The sequence below is a fragment of the Trametes versicolor genome, assembly GCF_000271585.1.
Source record: "Trametes versicolor FP-101664 SS1 unplaced genomic scaffold TRAVEscaffold_11, whole genome shotgun sequence".
Lineage (NCBI taxonomy): Eukaryota > Fungi > Basidiomycota > Agaricomycetes > Polyporales > Polyporaceae > Trametes > Trametes versicolor.
The window spans coordinates 956,299-970,100 of record NW_007360331.1 but is presented as its reverse complement, the minus strand read 5'-3'; the positions used below and the strand labels follow the sequence as shown (position 1 = coordinate 970,100).

Here is a 13,802-nt window from a genome sequence, read left to right as displayed (position 1 = left end):
ATTGCCATAAACGGGTCGCGCGCGTGTCTAGACGAATGAGAGAGAAGATCTCTCACTGGTGACGCTGGCAGCTGCTTTGATCTTAGCCACAACTGTAGTCGGTCGGTGCAAGTGTTGAGTTACCCCGCCAAGCCTTCTTTCCAAGCTGATTCCTACCAATCGAAGAATAGATGAGTCAACAAAGACAACTTCCGGGCTATGTCTACTTGACTCCGGAAGCGGCCGAACGACAAGCCGAACGCACACGACAAGGGCTATACAATCTCCTTCCCGACGAGATTCTGTGGCAGACACGCCAAAAGTACCTAGAGGACCATGGATACCTCCTACGTCCGCGCTATCGCTTGGGATGGAAACCATCATGGTCAGGAACAGATATTGCGCCGGATTTCTGCGAGGATTCTATCGTTTCAAGCGTAAGTTGAAATTTTGCTTTCCCCGCTCAATACTGACCATGGTCGACCCGGGTTATTAGCGACCACAAGTTATCGATGCCACCACACTTGGCGATAACGTGCTAGTCGCGATCAAGACCGTGCCAAACCACACGGAGGAACTGGCGATCACGCAGTTCCTCTCTTCGTTCAAAGGGCGAGATGAAAACCACTGCGTAGCAGTCCTAGAGATTCTCAGCGACCCTCTGGAAATACAAGGCTCTCTCATGGTATTACTATACCTCAGGCCGTACAATGACCCAGAGTTCACGACCGTCGGTGACGTTATGGACTTCATACACCAAACGCTGGAGGTTCGTACATACTCTCTTCATCGAGTGTAGTGCTCACTTCGTTTGCAGGGTCTCGTTTTCATGCACCATCACCGCGTCGCACACCGGTGAGAGCTAGAGCCGACAACGGCGCGGAACCTTGTGCTCATCTTCTAAACGTCAAGCGACATCGCACCGCCCAACATCATGATGGACGGGAAACCCCTCTTCCCCTCCGGCCATCATCCTGTCAGGACGAACTACTCCCCGGATGCTGTCTACCAGTTGACCCCACTCTCACGCGCCGAACACCCTGTGCGGTACTACTACGTCGACTTCGGCCTTTCGGTGCGTTTCCCGGCGGGGTCGCCTTCACTGGTAGTGGGCGATGTTGGTCGAGACGCAGAGGTCCCGGAACTCTCATCGACGGTGCCTTACGACGCATTTAAGGCCGATATATACGCACTAGGAAATCTGTATGACAAGGAGTTTGAACAGGTGCGCTAGTTTTCCGTGTGTCAAGCCGCCGCCGTCCTTAACACCCCTTGGTCAGCGATATCGAAGTCTAGAGACTCTGCGACCCCTTATCGACTCCATGAAGCAGCGTCAGCCCGAGCTGAGGCGTCCACCCAAAGAACTACTCTCTTTGTTCAAGCAGATCCGCGGCGCCCTGAGCAAAAACGCCCCGGGCTGGCGCCTGGCATCGAAATCAGAGTCGGCCCACGAGAGGCTTCTGAACGACACCGTTGCCGTTGCATTAGGGGGGATAAGCAACCTGAGGCGGTATGTGGGATAGTCTCGTGCGTTCCGTAATTGCTCTCTTTGCGTAAGTTGGTCGACGCGCATTCACGTCGTCTTCTCAGCATTCCTTTCATACCATTTCTCGCACTCCGTCGCTTCCTGCTGCTGTGACATATGGTCGAAATCAACGGAGTTCGCGCCAGTGCTATTACTCAAACGGCTGTCTGTTCTTTCGCAAACGTCGCCCTCTGGTACGTTATTTCTTCCTACCGCGGCATCACCGAGTGACATGCTATTACAGTCTGTGTCTAGTCACAAGTCCGTCCCACGACCACGATCTACCAAACCAGACTGCACTCAACGCACATCCCGAGGGTAATGTCGCGGAAGCCGGTCTTGGCTACCGTGCGCGAGCGGCATGCTCTGCTATGCGAGCTGCTCGCGCTTGGCGTGCATAACATACGCGATGAGGTTGCGTCGTAGATGCCGATGCATAGCAGCAACCGCGATCGCTCCTACAACACACTGCTGATCAGCTTTCATATCAGAACCGTGAGGACGCATCAGTGATTCGCCGTGCCCAATGCGGGGGAGGGGGTGTTGAATGTAGCGGGGCGGTGCCGTATAGTCGCGGCACCGGGGCGTCTCTTCATTACATGCATCGCATCAGCGTGTATCGACGAGGCATTAGGGCGACATTTACTGCCCTAAACGAGACATGAGAAAGGCATATGTATTGGGTGCGAGCTAGCAAGTGCAGAAGATCTCGCGAAAATCGTACTTTTACTCCGTTCAGCCGAATCCAAGCACGGCGTGGAACATCCTTCCCCATGGCATCGTCTATGACCATACGTTGTACGCCAGATACGATGTGCTGACTAGTTGCACAGGTCAAACAAAATCCGAGTCGCCGATGGCTCGCGTCTGCGGCGATTGATCTCTGTGCGACGTAAGATAGGCGTAGCAGAACATCGGCGGATCCGGATGACGGTATGTACTGTGACACATCGTCAGAGGGTCTCTAACGCGAATGTGCAACGCCCACCTTCCCGAACTCGAGCTCTAGATATCGTTGTAGCCTATGGGCAGGCGTAATATAGGTGCACGTGGCGTGTTTTCGGCATTTCCGACCCGGATAGCGCTGCTGTAGTCATGCTAAGGTCAGAATACGCGATAAGTACATGGACATTATCCTACTCGCATCTCAGCGGTGCGCTAGTATGGGTTGACAGAGCGCAACTCACTAAGATCTCCCCGAAACAGAATGCCTTCTCAATGATGTACATTAGTATGATGCGGGGGTATTTCACGGGTCCGAACAAAGGTTAAAATAGCACCGAAGGCACGGCAGCGTCGAAACACCCGCCCAGGGCGTTGCCAGGGACTGAGAGGACGTGAGCATGATTCAAGTAGAGCATGGGGAAAGTGAGCTCACGACAGCAAGCTGATCATCCGACGAACTTCTTCAGATGGTATATTCCTTCCCGGGCCACAGCTACGGTGTCGTTGAGCACGCGCTCGATTGCGGGCTCGGTCTTCGGCGCTAAGCGCCAGCGATACAGCGACGGTGCGATGTCAGCGCGGGTGCTCTCCCATTTCCGGAGAAGCTCGTCAGCGCTGGGTCGTGCCTCAGGGCGCTGTCGCCTCATCTCCTCTACCAGGGACACGAGAAAATGCATGTTGTTGTACTTCTGTTGAGCGGTATTTCAGTCAACGACGCCAGAGTAACGAACTGTGGAACCTACCTGTTCGAAGTCTTTATAGAAGAGGTTCCCGAGGGAGTAGATGTCGACTTTGAATGGGTCGTAGGGGACTGTAGAAGAGAGCTCTGGAGCCTCTTTGTCTCGCCCAACGCGCCCGACGACGAGCGGAGAAGCGCCTCGTGAGAACCAAGTCGAGAGCCCGAAGTCAATGTACATGTATTTCACCGAGCGGCCCGCCCGTGGTAACGGAACCACTTCGTGCAGTGCATCTGGGCTGTAGTTGCGTCGTACGGGATGGTGACCGTCGGGATATAAACATGCTGCGTCCATCATGATATTCTCGATAGCCACGTCGCTACACGCGCGTCAGCGAAATCGCGCGCAAAGACTGGAAGTGCCCTACCGATGCGCAATACGTTGGCGGTGAAGAAATGCAAGGCCCTAGTGCGACCCCGATATGCATTAAAATCAGTAGAAACGAGCAAACACGTGCCTTAGACATACCTCCAGCGTCTGTTCAACGAACGCTATGATGTCGCCAACGGTCGCAAAATCGGGATCATTACAGGGTCTGAGGTAGGGCATAACCATCAACGCGAGTTGCGGGTCGACTGGGTCGTGCAGAATTTCGAGTACGGATACGCAGTGATTCTGTGGGTCGTCGAGAGAGGAGAGATGTTTTGCGATGGAAGCCTCTTGTCCGTCCTTTCGGAACTTCTTGATAGCTACGAGCTTCTGGTCATTTCTTCGCCGCGCATCAATAACCTGGAGGTCCTACGCAGCCGAAGAAAGGGAGCGTGAGCCATAAAATTCATCAACTTTCAAATGACGTACAATGAGTACGATGGAGTCCTCGCAGAATGTCGGATTGAGATTGGTCCCTCTCCATGAAGGAGACCATTTGGGAGAGTATCGGGATCTAAGGGTATAGCCACGGCTCTCGAGGTATGTATAACGGTCCTTCCAGAATTCTTCAGAGGGGATAAGATTGTAGACGCCCTCGGACGTGAGCTGTTCGTATTGCCGCGCGGACTGATCATCGAGGACGGCGTAATGCGGCAACCGCTTCTCCTGCTCGTGTTTGTCCTTGTGCTGTCCAGGCATGAGCTGAGTTTAAGCGTGGAGGGAGGCTGAGAATCAAGTGCATCATGCTCTGAAAGGCGCGGGAAGGAGGCAGGCCGCGGGCGCAAGGATCATCAACGTGGACGCAACGTGTTTCCCATAAACGGTAGTCGCGTGCCCAAGGCGCCCGGCTTTCTCTCCTCCTACCATGATGCAAACGCACTGCCTAGCCTCGAGAAGCCAGGGGTCTCTCGCACGCTCACTATGATCTTCATCGGCGAGCATGACAAGACCAGTCGGCCTGCGAGCGCTCTGAGGTCCCGATTCATCGCGCTCGCCTCGCTGTGAGTGGTTCGGACCGCCGCCCATATCATTTGCAGAGCCATGCTCACACCACGTTTTGGCCCTTCTAGTTTCTCTGGGCAGTGCACCTCAATAGAACCCGGGACTGGGAGAGGTACTGGGTGTAACCCGCCACCCCTCACGCTCATCACCAGCCAACTGACGTCCACCACCCCATCGTTCGAACGGATCCCCCATCCCAGCTTTAAAGTGCCCTTCTTACCATGTCCCAGAGAGGTGTTGATATCTGGGGAGTCATCACCGGCGTCTTTGGGGCGCTCGCAATCATCTCTCCAATCCTATGGGGGTTGATTTATACCCAGCTGCCCTCCGTCAAGCTGCGTACGTTGGACGCCCTGCTTTTCGAGACGGATCAGCTCCTCCGCAAGAGTGTGGACGAGGGTCTCATTAGCGAAGATCAGTTCCGTCTGCTTATGTGGGCGTAAGTGTGTTGACCATCTTCAGTAGCGCCACTATGGGTCTCATGGCCGTGATTGCGCATCCTCTAGAACGCTCCGCCGTATCGACCGGGTGAGGATACAAGTGTATCCATCGGGGCCGTGGTCACACGAATATACGAACTGGAAGAAAGGAATATCTAGGGACATCACTGTCCTCATCGCTGAAGTGAACGAGATACGCGCGAAGATCGCCGTGAGTGATTCCTCCTTTTAGTTTCTACTACCTTCAAGCTGACGTACATCCCGTCAGAGGAGCAGCTCCAAAGAAAGGCAAAAGCTGGATGCATCTGGCAAGGCCGCCGATTTGATCCTGTCGGCGCGGAAGCTGGGTGGGGTTTCTTTGAATATGGGTGGAGATACGTTGTTCATCCATATTCCAGAGACTACGCTGTCTGCCATGCCTAGCGATAGTGGGTCGATGCGGCCGTCTGCCAGTTCATTGTTGCTCGCGCATCTGGACCCGCCTCTGGCGGACAGTGGTCGGTGTCCACATACGGTGCCGCTCCCTGCCGTGACCATTGCTCCTCCCGCCACCGATGCCACGCTCTATCCTTCGCCATTCGGGGACATCTACGCCACCTCTGACAACAAGCAAAACCTCACCCCCGCCTCTGACGAAGGGTCTACTCACGAGCACTCGTTGCCTTCCTCAGGCGCTCCGCCGCTTGTCTCGGGAGACTCCCGGACTCGCCGCGCGATGCGTCGCGCTCTTCTGGCACGCTTTGGCAAAGAGCTCCTCGCTTCTCACCCCCATACACTCCCATGCACACCCGTCGGCGAAACTCCCTCGCATAGGTCGATGTCGCTCGAAAGCGACTCCGCATTATCTGCGCGGTAGGCCTCATGTGGCACCACCGCACAACGGATCTACTGGCCTTCTCATGGTAGCGTTTGCGTCTCGGCCTTATTGCTGCGATCCATATGGACGTAGGGCGCTGTGAGGATGATGAAGGAGATGACAAGAGCGACTGGCGACTGTTTCGCCCCTTCACAGCCTGAACTCCCATTCCTGTCAACATGCTTCGTCGCTCCTGTAGCGACATGACATCGTTTCTCATGCTTTTACCATGTTTCTACTATTCTAGCTCGACCCCCCTACGTATGCACCTCCTCTCTGCTTTACCTATGCTTTCATTTACGTCTGTTTGCTTTGCTATCTCGCCGCGTCGTGATATGTTCCATCTCACTCGCAAACGTCATCCGAATTCTTACCCCTTGTAAAGTACACGGCTCATACGCTCCTCAGCACATCTTTGCATATCTGCTTTCGCTGGACGTGCGCAACCCCCTCTCGATTTGCGGTCGTCGACTTCGAGTTTGAATATAGTCTTACAGCCGCGTGTATTAGCACATATACGTCGCAGTATGGACGCGCCTGTAGCGGCTTGCGGTCTGCCACGCTATGCAATAGCAATCCGCAATTCCGTCACGCTCCCCTATCCGATACCTCCCCACTGCCGTCACACCTGGCATCGCAAACTTGCCAACATCACAATCAGGATGAGTGGAGCACGGAGGCATTGCTCATTTAATGGCCACATGGAGGATAGACACACGTAATGGCCGTCTGAGTCTGAAGCCGAACAGCTATCAGCAACAGTCTCTCAATGAGAAATAGGTGTAACACCTGCCTGGGAAAGCGGGGAGCGCAGCACTGATGAAGCATCTTCATTGCACACAGGGCGCTTTCCGCACGACATTAATGTCTATTAGCTTAGCTTGCAGGAAGTTGGAACGTCAGCGTGCAGCGCGTGCTGGAAATGAATCTAGTCACCTGGTGCGCTTGACTGAGCCAAAAGCGCCTCGCCGGAAGATAATGATACCGTGATATAGAGCCCGTGATAGCAACGGTACACGTACCAACCCGACATGCAAGAACTGAATATACCGACCTAGCAAATGAAGCTTTCCGTGAAGATCAACGCAACATCTAGAGAGGCAAAATCAACTCACATGTATAATGAAGCTACCCAACAAGCTTCCGCAGGCGATACACCCCCTCCCATGCCACAGCGACCGTATCGTTCACCATACGTTCGAACGCAGGCTCCGTCTTAGGCCCTAAGCGCCAGCGGTACAGAGAGGGCGCAAGGTCGGCGCGAATGGCCTCCCACTGGCGAAGGAGTTCCGCGGCAGTGGGTCGCGCCTCCGGGCGCTGTTGTCGCATCCTCTCGAGTAGGGGGACAAGGAATTGAGTGCTGTTATATTTCTGTATATTCGTGAGCGACGGGCGGAGGAGTGAGAACTTGGATGCGTACCTGCTCGAACTCGTGATAGTACATATTCCCGAGGGCATAGATGTCGACTTTGAAGGCGTCGTACGGGACGGTAGAGGAGAGCTCTGGAACCTCCTTATCCCGACCCGCGCGGCCAACCACGTACGGTGACGAGCCTTCTGGGATCAGCGACGATAACCCAAAGTCGATGTAGTAGTATTTGATTGAGCGCTCGGCCCTCGGTAGTGGCTTGACCTCGTAGAGGGCGTCTGGGGTGTACTCGGTTCGAACAGGGTGGTGTCCGCCGGGATAGAGAGGTGAGCCGTCCATCATGATGTTCTCGATGGCGACATCTCTGCTTGTATGTGAGGAGGAAGAGAGCCGAGGTTTAGAGCACGACGCCTACCGATGAGCTATTCGTTGTCTGTGCAAGAATACAAGGCCCTGAAAACGCGTCAGAGGAGTTCGACTCGGAGAGGGCTCCGCGTAAGCGGATCGATACCTCTAGTGTTTGACCAACAAATTCAATGATATCGCCAACCGTTACGAAGTCGGGGTCGTTGCAAGGTCGAAGGTATGGCATCACCATTAACGATGTCTGCGGTTGGTAGGGGTCCCGCAGCACCTCGTAAACCGGGATGCAACGGTTTTGAGAGTCGTTGATAGACGAAAGCAGGAGCGCTATGTGCGACTCTTGGCTATTGTTAGGAAACATCTTTACGGATACTAGCTTGCCGTCAGACTTTCGTCGAGCGTCGATGACCTGGTGGTTCTGTGAGCATCACCATATGAGCAAGATATCAACGGAAGTGCAAGCTGATGAACGGCCTACGAAAGGCATTATCGAGTCTTCGCAGAACATAGGATCTAGTGATGTTCCTTTCCATGATGGCTCCCAATTCGGCGCATACCGCGGTCGGAGGAGGTAGCCGTGCTGGTCGAGATACGGTTGACGATCCCTCCAAAAAAGCTCCGATGCGGTGAGGTTATAGACGCCCTGGTCGGTGAGGCGCGCGTAGCGCTGTACTCCGTCTTCGTCTAGAACCGCATAGCTGGGCAGCCGCTTCTGCTTGTCCTGTGCAGACATGTACCGAAGGTAAGCGTGGAAGGCACGGGAGAGAGTCCATCACGCATGCAAGTTGGTCTTTGGAAGCTTCTTCAACGTGCATGCAACGTGTTTCTCCCGTAAGCGGCAGGTATGTTCAGAGCGCTCGGAAAGCACAGCACCCATTCATCCTTCCCTCTCCCACCAGGAAAACACACGACTCCGGCCGCCGGAGTGCAGATGGGATACGTACGTCTGCCGGCTCCTTGCGTGATGGTCCTTCGGACTTCTCCTGTGCGCGTCGGAGTTCTGCTGTCGATGCGTGCTCCGCCCACGTTCTCAGGATCTTCAAGTCGCCGCCAATCCAACCCGCAATGCTTATAGCTTCGCATACCCCGCCTGGTTGCCCACATTTCTCCTCTCGTGAGTACCGGGCGACCTATCCCTTCGCCTTCATATAGCTTCCTTTGCCTTCCACTGCAACGTCTCGACCATGTCCGACTCGAATCAAGCATACAACATCTGGGGCGTTGTGGCGAGCGTCTTGGGCACGCTCGGCCTTCTGTCTATGGTCTGGGATCTGTTCAAGAGTCAAATGCCCACCCAAAAGCTACGACAGCTCGAGGATGACCTGAGGACCACGTACCAGTTGCTCAACGATAACGTCGAAGAGGGTCTGCTTGATCCTGAAAGGTTTCGTCCTCGCATGCGCATGTACGTGCTACAACGTCTTTGTGGAGTGTCGTCTGATTGGTGCTACACGAATCGCTCTCCTCAGCATCAAGCATCGCATCGATGACTTGCGTTCTCATGTTTTTACTGCAGTGACTTGGCAGGAGGAGTTGCGCAACTGGAGGCGCGGCCTCTCCGCCCAGCTCAATGTGCTCCTCCGTGAGGTATACAAGATTCGCGCTACCATCGCTGTAAGCTCCTATAGCATGATATTTGCACGTTAAGGCTCACCTCACATCTCTGTATCACAGAAAAGTAGCTCGGAGGAGCGGAGGAAACTGAGTCGCTCTGAAGGGGACGGCGAACTAGTGCTGCGTGATCAGGCGTTAGGTGAGCGTGAATATGTGGCGCATCATACCCGTTCCCCAAGGCCTGACATACTTCGTGAATAGGAGGCGCGGATATCGCCGTTCCTGCTGCTGAGCAGGCACCCCCAGAGTCTACGAGCACGACGTCGTTCACCGACGTCCAGCAGCAATCGCCTTCCCCAAGCCATGACGGTCGCGTTCCGCCTCTCCAGCAGTCTTGTTCAACCTTGACGACCAGCACCGCGCCTTCTTGTATCGACAACCTCTTCGATGATCCCCATACCCTCAAGACGCTCCCTCGCGACCATCCTGGAAACGACGCAGACGCAGAGGTTCGACCGCCCCGGGCGCTCGATCGCCCTCGCGACCAGAAGGCGTGGAAGAAACGTCCCCCATCACGACACGACGTGCTGCTACAATTCGGCCGGCAGCTGATGAAGCCCTCTTCCATACACTCGCGTACCGCCAACTTCGACGTTCTTTCATCCCCAATCCCTAAACCTGGACGTAAAAAGCACGTCCTTCGCGTGGACAGCTTTGGAGACGGAGCTCGTCCTAAGGCCAAGCGTTCGATGGTCGCGGTCATCGTACTGCCGGGGCCATATACGGAGCTCTGCGACGATTATGAAGGAGATGATGAGAGCGACTGAATTCTTTCGGCCGTCTCACAGCGTGGTATTTATTCTGTTCCTATACCTCGCCAGTCCTGCTACTATGGTAGCATCGCTCCACATGCCTCTCCAATTCTGCCTCGACCATCCTCCACATGCACTCCTCCTCTTCCGTTCCTACACGCTCATCTATGCCTGATTATTTCTGCTATGTCTCGCCACATTGTGCTGTGTTCCAGTTCGCCGACGACGCGGAGCGTCATCCGAAGTGTGGTCGCATGTAGAATGCACATCTTGTATTCAGTTCTCGTGATATACTTGCGTACAGTGCCTTTTCGATAAGAATGTCGTATGAAACCTGCTCGACTTGTGGTCGTCGGCTCCAAGTCCCCGCTGAAATCTGGGTCTGCGGCCGGGTCTCGGCCCGGGCCTGTTGGCACTCTGTTGGCTCGGAGGTACTAACCTTGAGAACGGTCCTTGCAAGGTTGTCTCCCGCCATGTCTACGCCTCGCTGCAAGTTTTCTATCGATAGTACGCGGAGCACGAGGTACGTATCGCCTTGTAATCCGGAAGCTTCTCACCTTGATGATCAATACGCCCTCAAGACACGAGGCTTGCTTCTAGGTTCTAACCCAGCATACTGATGTCCTCTGTACTTGTGAGCGCATCATGATATCGGCTCCAATACTCATGACCCTCAAGTGGTCGCCGCCGGCCGGCGTGACGGAGCGGAAAGTCCACCTTCACCAAGTTGACACGCGCAACCCGTACCCCGCCACCCTTCAAGTCTAGACTCTGCTGCGTAGTGTTGCTTGAGGATCCATCTTTAGCGACTCATTATGAGCGCAAAATCCCGTTACTCCTATTCCTGTGTACGCACGCCGGAAGAGCCCTTCTCAACGCGAGGCCACACTGTCGGCGGTGCGTTTCCTTGCTTGGTACCTCACAACCTTTTGCAGGATTAAATGTTCGATGCAAACACAGGACGAACTGTCTGTAGGTATGTTTGTATACCCAGGCCGTATAAACGGCAGCAGGCTGCGACCTCCCATGGCTGCCTTCGCTCGCGTGCGCGCACGCCGCTCCGTGGCCTCTAATTGAAGATGACTCTTTGGCGAGGCTGCAAATATCCTTCTTCGTATATATTCCAATTTTTTACGTCAGTCTGATATCGCTAATCTCCGAACAAGTAATTCTTGCAATGAACAAGGCGCTTGAACAAGTCATTTCGGAAAGGCGTTCAGACCGAACAATCACACCTGCCAAATGCGGCCAGGTGTGTTGCCTCGCGTGGGAGTGCAGACGCGCGCAAACGGCGAGGCCCGCGCACTCGGAGTGCCCTTGTACGGGTTGCTTACCACCACGCCCTAGTCCTTCTGATCGTGCCCGTGCAATATGAGCGCAATTACAAGGAGAAAACGCGCTGGGAAGCTTCGAACATGCAAGCACCGCCTCTGCAGGTGCGTGTCCACCGTCCAGCGCGGGTGGTTCCCGCGACATCCCACATGCCGTCGCCCGCGCGAGCCACTGACGAGTATCACGCGCCGCGAAGTGGGAGAGCCGCTTCAGATACAGTGGTTCTCGCACAGCCATAGCTCTTCTCCAGTGCATCCCTGCCATCGGATTATCCGCTATCGATACACGCGTAAACCACGAGGTACGAGAAGTACGCCCGTGGGGCCAACTCTCGAGCAGCGAAGCGTTGGCGTCGCGCTATATTAGACATGACTCACTGCGCCAGTTGGAGTCGCTAGGGTTCGGTGCATCGACATCTGCGCTCGACTTGCTTTACCCTCTTTCTAGGCCGACGCCTTCCGCACTCTTCATCTACGTCTGCGGTTCTGCTTTCGAACCATCTATACCAAGATCATGGGCGTTTTCTGCTGGATCATTCTTGGGCTGCTCCTCTTCGTCTATCTGAGGCAGCTTCCGTCTCACAAGTTGCACGTACTAAACCGTGATTTAGAAGAAGTGCGCTCGTATTTTACATGCGCGGTCGAGGAGGGCCTGTTAAGCGGGTCGTACGCGGACGACTACCGCTTTGAGCTACACAAGTACGTTCAACTCTCCTTCTCTGAAATTCCGACGCACTGACCGTATCGTCGTGTTTGCAGACTGCAGCGCGAGACAGAAAAACTGCGTCTCATCATGATGGACGTCTGGCCGTTTTCTCCCCGCGACTTCTTCCACATGCTCAGCGGCGTGACCAAGCAATGCTACAAACTCTGCGACGACATCGAAATCTTCCGCAACAAGCTCAGGGTATGTCTCCTTCATAATTGTGGCGCTTCCTGCCATAACTCACCCGGAGGCGCACAGGGTGCAACCTCGTACGAAAGATTTCATCGCGACATATACAGGATAACGACGCCCCCACCGTCGACGCCAACCTGTGGCGAGTCATAATCTAGTTTCAGTACACTTCACGCTCTCTGACAGACCCACCAGACTCCACTACGGACGATATCGTGGCCATGTCTACGCCTACTCCGTCCGCTCCGGCGCCCCCCAGCGCCAGCGCCCCGCTCACCCCCACCTACTCCATGCCTGCCTTCGCCACTTCGCCCACCCCCACCGCCTCTTGGCCAGATAAGTCCACGCTTACACCCATCACTGATACCCTCGGACATCATTGCCCTCCTGGACCGCACCTCATACCCGCTATCCATACCACTTACTCTCTCTGATCCGCTGTAGTAGCAACGCTACAGATCCCCATAGACTGCCCGCCGCCGAGGATGCGACGGGTATGAAACCGCTCTGATCTCTACTGACCCGATCTCCAGTCGTCGCTTGTCGTGTTTTCGCTTTATCCATCTCCGCTCGATCCTGTATATGTCAGTTACTTCATGCCCAATCGTCATGCAATATGACTTCCTGCTTCTTACATCATGATATCGATATTGTCTCCGTACCCGTTTGCTATTCTCCTGCAGACTCGCACCCAATACATGGCTTTTCTCTTACTCCAAAGGTTGCACATCATCCAACCCTATGCACTTGCCCGATCGGCGCGCATGACCCGGGGGTATAGACGATATGTGTCGTCGCCCACTGCAGACGATGCGCTTGAGGCTGCTCAGGCTATCCCGCGCTATGGCGACGGAGGTGTTGATGAACCTTTCGTACGGCTGCTCGGAGCGTTGGACAAGATGCCTACAGACGGACGATCCGGGGACAAGCGCGTGCAACTGCTGAAACATTTTGAGAAGCTCGTCGGCGGCCGGTCGCAGGCCAGGTTCCTTCCGCTTCATGCATGCGACCAGGTGCTGTAGGACTTGGACGTTGTCGAACCGCTGTCGCACACCATAGGTCAGCCGCTTTCAAGTGCGAGGCTATCTCCGGGCGACTCACCTGCAAAAACTCTTTGTCAAACATGTTCCCTAAAGCAAGGATATCGGCCTTGTAAGCGTCGTAGGGCATTGTCAGATATCTCCGGGATCTCCATGTCATGGGCGACCTTCCCAATAACCCTGGGAAGCGCTCCTGGTGCGAAGTGTACGGACAAGCCGAAGTCGACGTAATAGTATGGTCGATCCGAGGGAGAACGTTTGCGTGGTGGGCGACGTCTAGGGCGCGGTATATTCGCACCGGATGATGCCCGTCAGGGTACATAGAACGAGCGTCCATCATGATGTTGGGCGATGCAATGTCCCTGATCGATTGTCAATATTGAATCTTATATCTTTTACTTAACTCACCTATGCGCTATGCGGTTCCGGTGAAGAACGTCTAGGCCCTGTAGTATAGAGGGTGGGTGGCGCTCCCGCTAAGTGATACTACCGTTGACTTACCTTGAGCATTTGTAGTACAAAGTCAAGTACCTCGCCGACGACTCGTAGTTCTGGATCATCGTACCGCCGGAGGAAGGGCAT

General features: G+C 54.7%; 7 protein-coding genes across 7 annotated transcripts; 4 read left to right on the top strand and 3 right to left on the bottom strand.

The window, feature by feature from the left end:
• Positions 1 to 89: 89 nt before the first annotated feature.
• Positions 90 to 1,502, top strand: TRAVEDRAFT_173422 (uncharacterized protein; the record flags this gene model as incomplete). Its single annotated transcript, XM_008044847.1, has 6 exons — positions 90 to 107; positions 171 to 416; positions 476 to 748; positions 797 to 823; positions 992 to 1,204; positions 1,260 to 1,502. Exons 2-6 carry the CDS (start codon positions 171 to 173, stop codon positions 1,500 to 1,502), a joined length of 1,002 nt encoding a protein of 333 aa, XP_008043038.1. The 5' UTR covers positions 90 to 107.
• A 1,094-nt stretch (positions 1,503 to 2,596) lies between these two features.
• TRAVEDRAFT_173421 (kinase-like protein) lies at positions 2,597 to 4,254 on the bottom strand (the record flags this gene model as incomplete). The annotated part of the gene is made up of 7 exons (XM_008044846.1): positions 2,597 to 2,640; positions 2,692 to 2,831; positions 2,883 to 3,138; positions 3,193 to 3,505; positions 3,554 to 3,591; positions 3,655 to 3,915; positions 3,970 to 4,254. 5 exons carry the CDS (start codon positions 4,252 to 4,254, stop codon positions 2,896 to 2,898), a joined length of 1,140 nt encoding a protein of 379 aa, XP_008043037.1. The 3' UTR covers positions 2,597 to 2,640; positions 2,692 to 2,831; positions 2,883 to 2,895.
• A 255-nt stretch (positions 4,255 to 4,509) lies between these two features.
• Positions 4,510 to 5,920, top strand: TRAVEDRAFT_74379 (uncharacterized protein). The gene is made up of 5 exons (XM_008044845.1): positions 4,510 to 4,556; positions 4,626 to 4,996; positions 5,064 to 5,208; positions 5,266 to 5,344; positions 5,396 to 5,920. The coding sequence occupies exons 2-5, from the start codon at positions 4,779 to 4,781 to the stop codon at positions 5,851 to 5,853; spliced, it is 900 nt and encodes a 299-aa protein (XP_008043036.1). The 5' UTR covers positions 4,510 to 4,556; positions 4,626 to 4,778; the 3' UTR covers positions 5,854 to 5,920.
• Positions 5,921 to 6,839: 919 nt separating this feature from the next.
• Positions 6,840 to 8,344, bottom strand: TRAVEDRAFT_74378 (uncharacterized protein). The gene is made up of 6 exons (XM_008044844.1): positions 8,064 to 8,344; positions 7,734 to 8,003; positions 7,638 to 7,675; positions 7,274 to 7,586; positions 6,969 to 7,224; positions 6,840 to 6,907 (listed from the first exon to the last, which is right to left on the bottom strand). Exons 1-5 carry the CDS (start codon positions 8,316 to 8,318, stop codon positions 6,982 to 6,984), a joined length of 1,119 nt encoding a protein of 372 aa, XP_008043035.1. The 5' UTR covers positions 8,319 to 8,344; the 3' UTR covers positions 6,840 to 6,907; positions 6,969 to 6,981.
• Positions 8,345 to 8,769: 425 nt separating this feature from the next.
• Positions 8,770 to 9,966, top strand: TRAVEDRAFT_74377 (uncharacterized protein; the record flags this gene model as incomplete). The annotated part of the gene is made up of 4 exons (XM_008044843.1): positions 8,770 to 8,990; positions 9,055 to 9,199; positions 9,260 to 9,338; positions 9,401 to 9,966. 4 exons carry the CDS (start codon positions 8,770 to 8,772, stop codon positions 9,964 to 9,966), a joined length of 1,011 nt encoding a protein of 336 aa, XP_008043034.1.
• A 458-nt stretch (positions 9,967 to 10,424) lies between these two features.
• On the top strand, positions 10,425 to 12,614 carry TRAVEDRAFT_74376 (uncharacterized protein; the record flags this gene model as incomplete). Its single annotated transcript, XM_008044842.1, has 6 exons — positions 10,425 to 10,458; positions 11,299 to 11,387; positions 11,731 to 11,981; positions 12,042 to 12,189; positions 12,247 to 12,322; positions 12,376 to 12,614. 6 exons carry the CDS (start codon positions 10,425 to 10,427, stop codon positions 12,612 to 12,614), a joined length of 837 nt encoding a protein of 278 aa, XP_008043033.1.
• Positions 12,615 to 12,890: 276 nt separating this feature from the next.
• TRAVEDRAFT_51838 (uncharacterized protein) lies at positions 12,891 to 13,802 on the bottom strand (the record flags this gene model as incomplete). Its single annotated transcript, XM_008044564.1, has 4 exons — positions 12,891 to 13,223; positions 13,282 to 13,582; positions 13,629 to 13,666; positions 13,722 to 13,802. 4 exons carry the CDS (start codon positions 13,800 to 13,802, stop codon positions 12,891 to 12,893), a joined length of 753 nt encoding a protein of 250 aa, XP_008042755.1.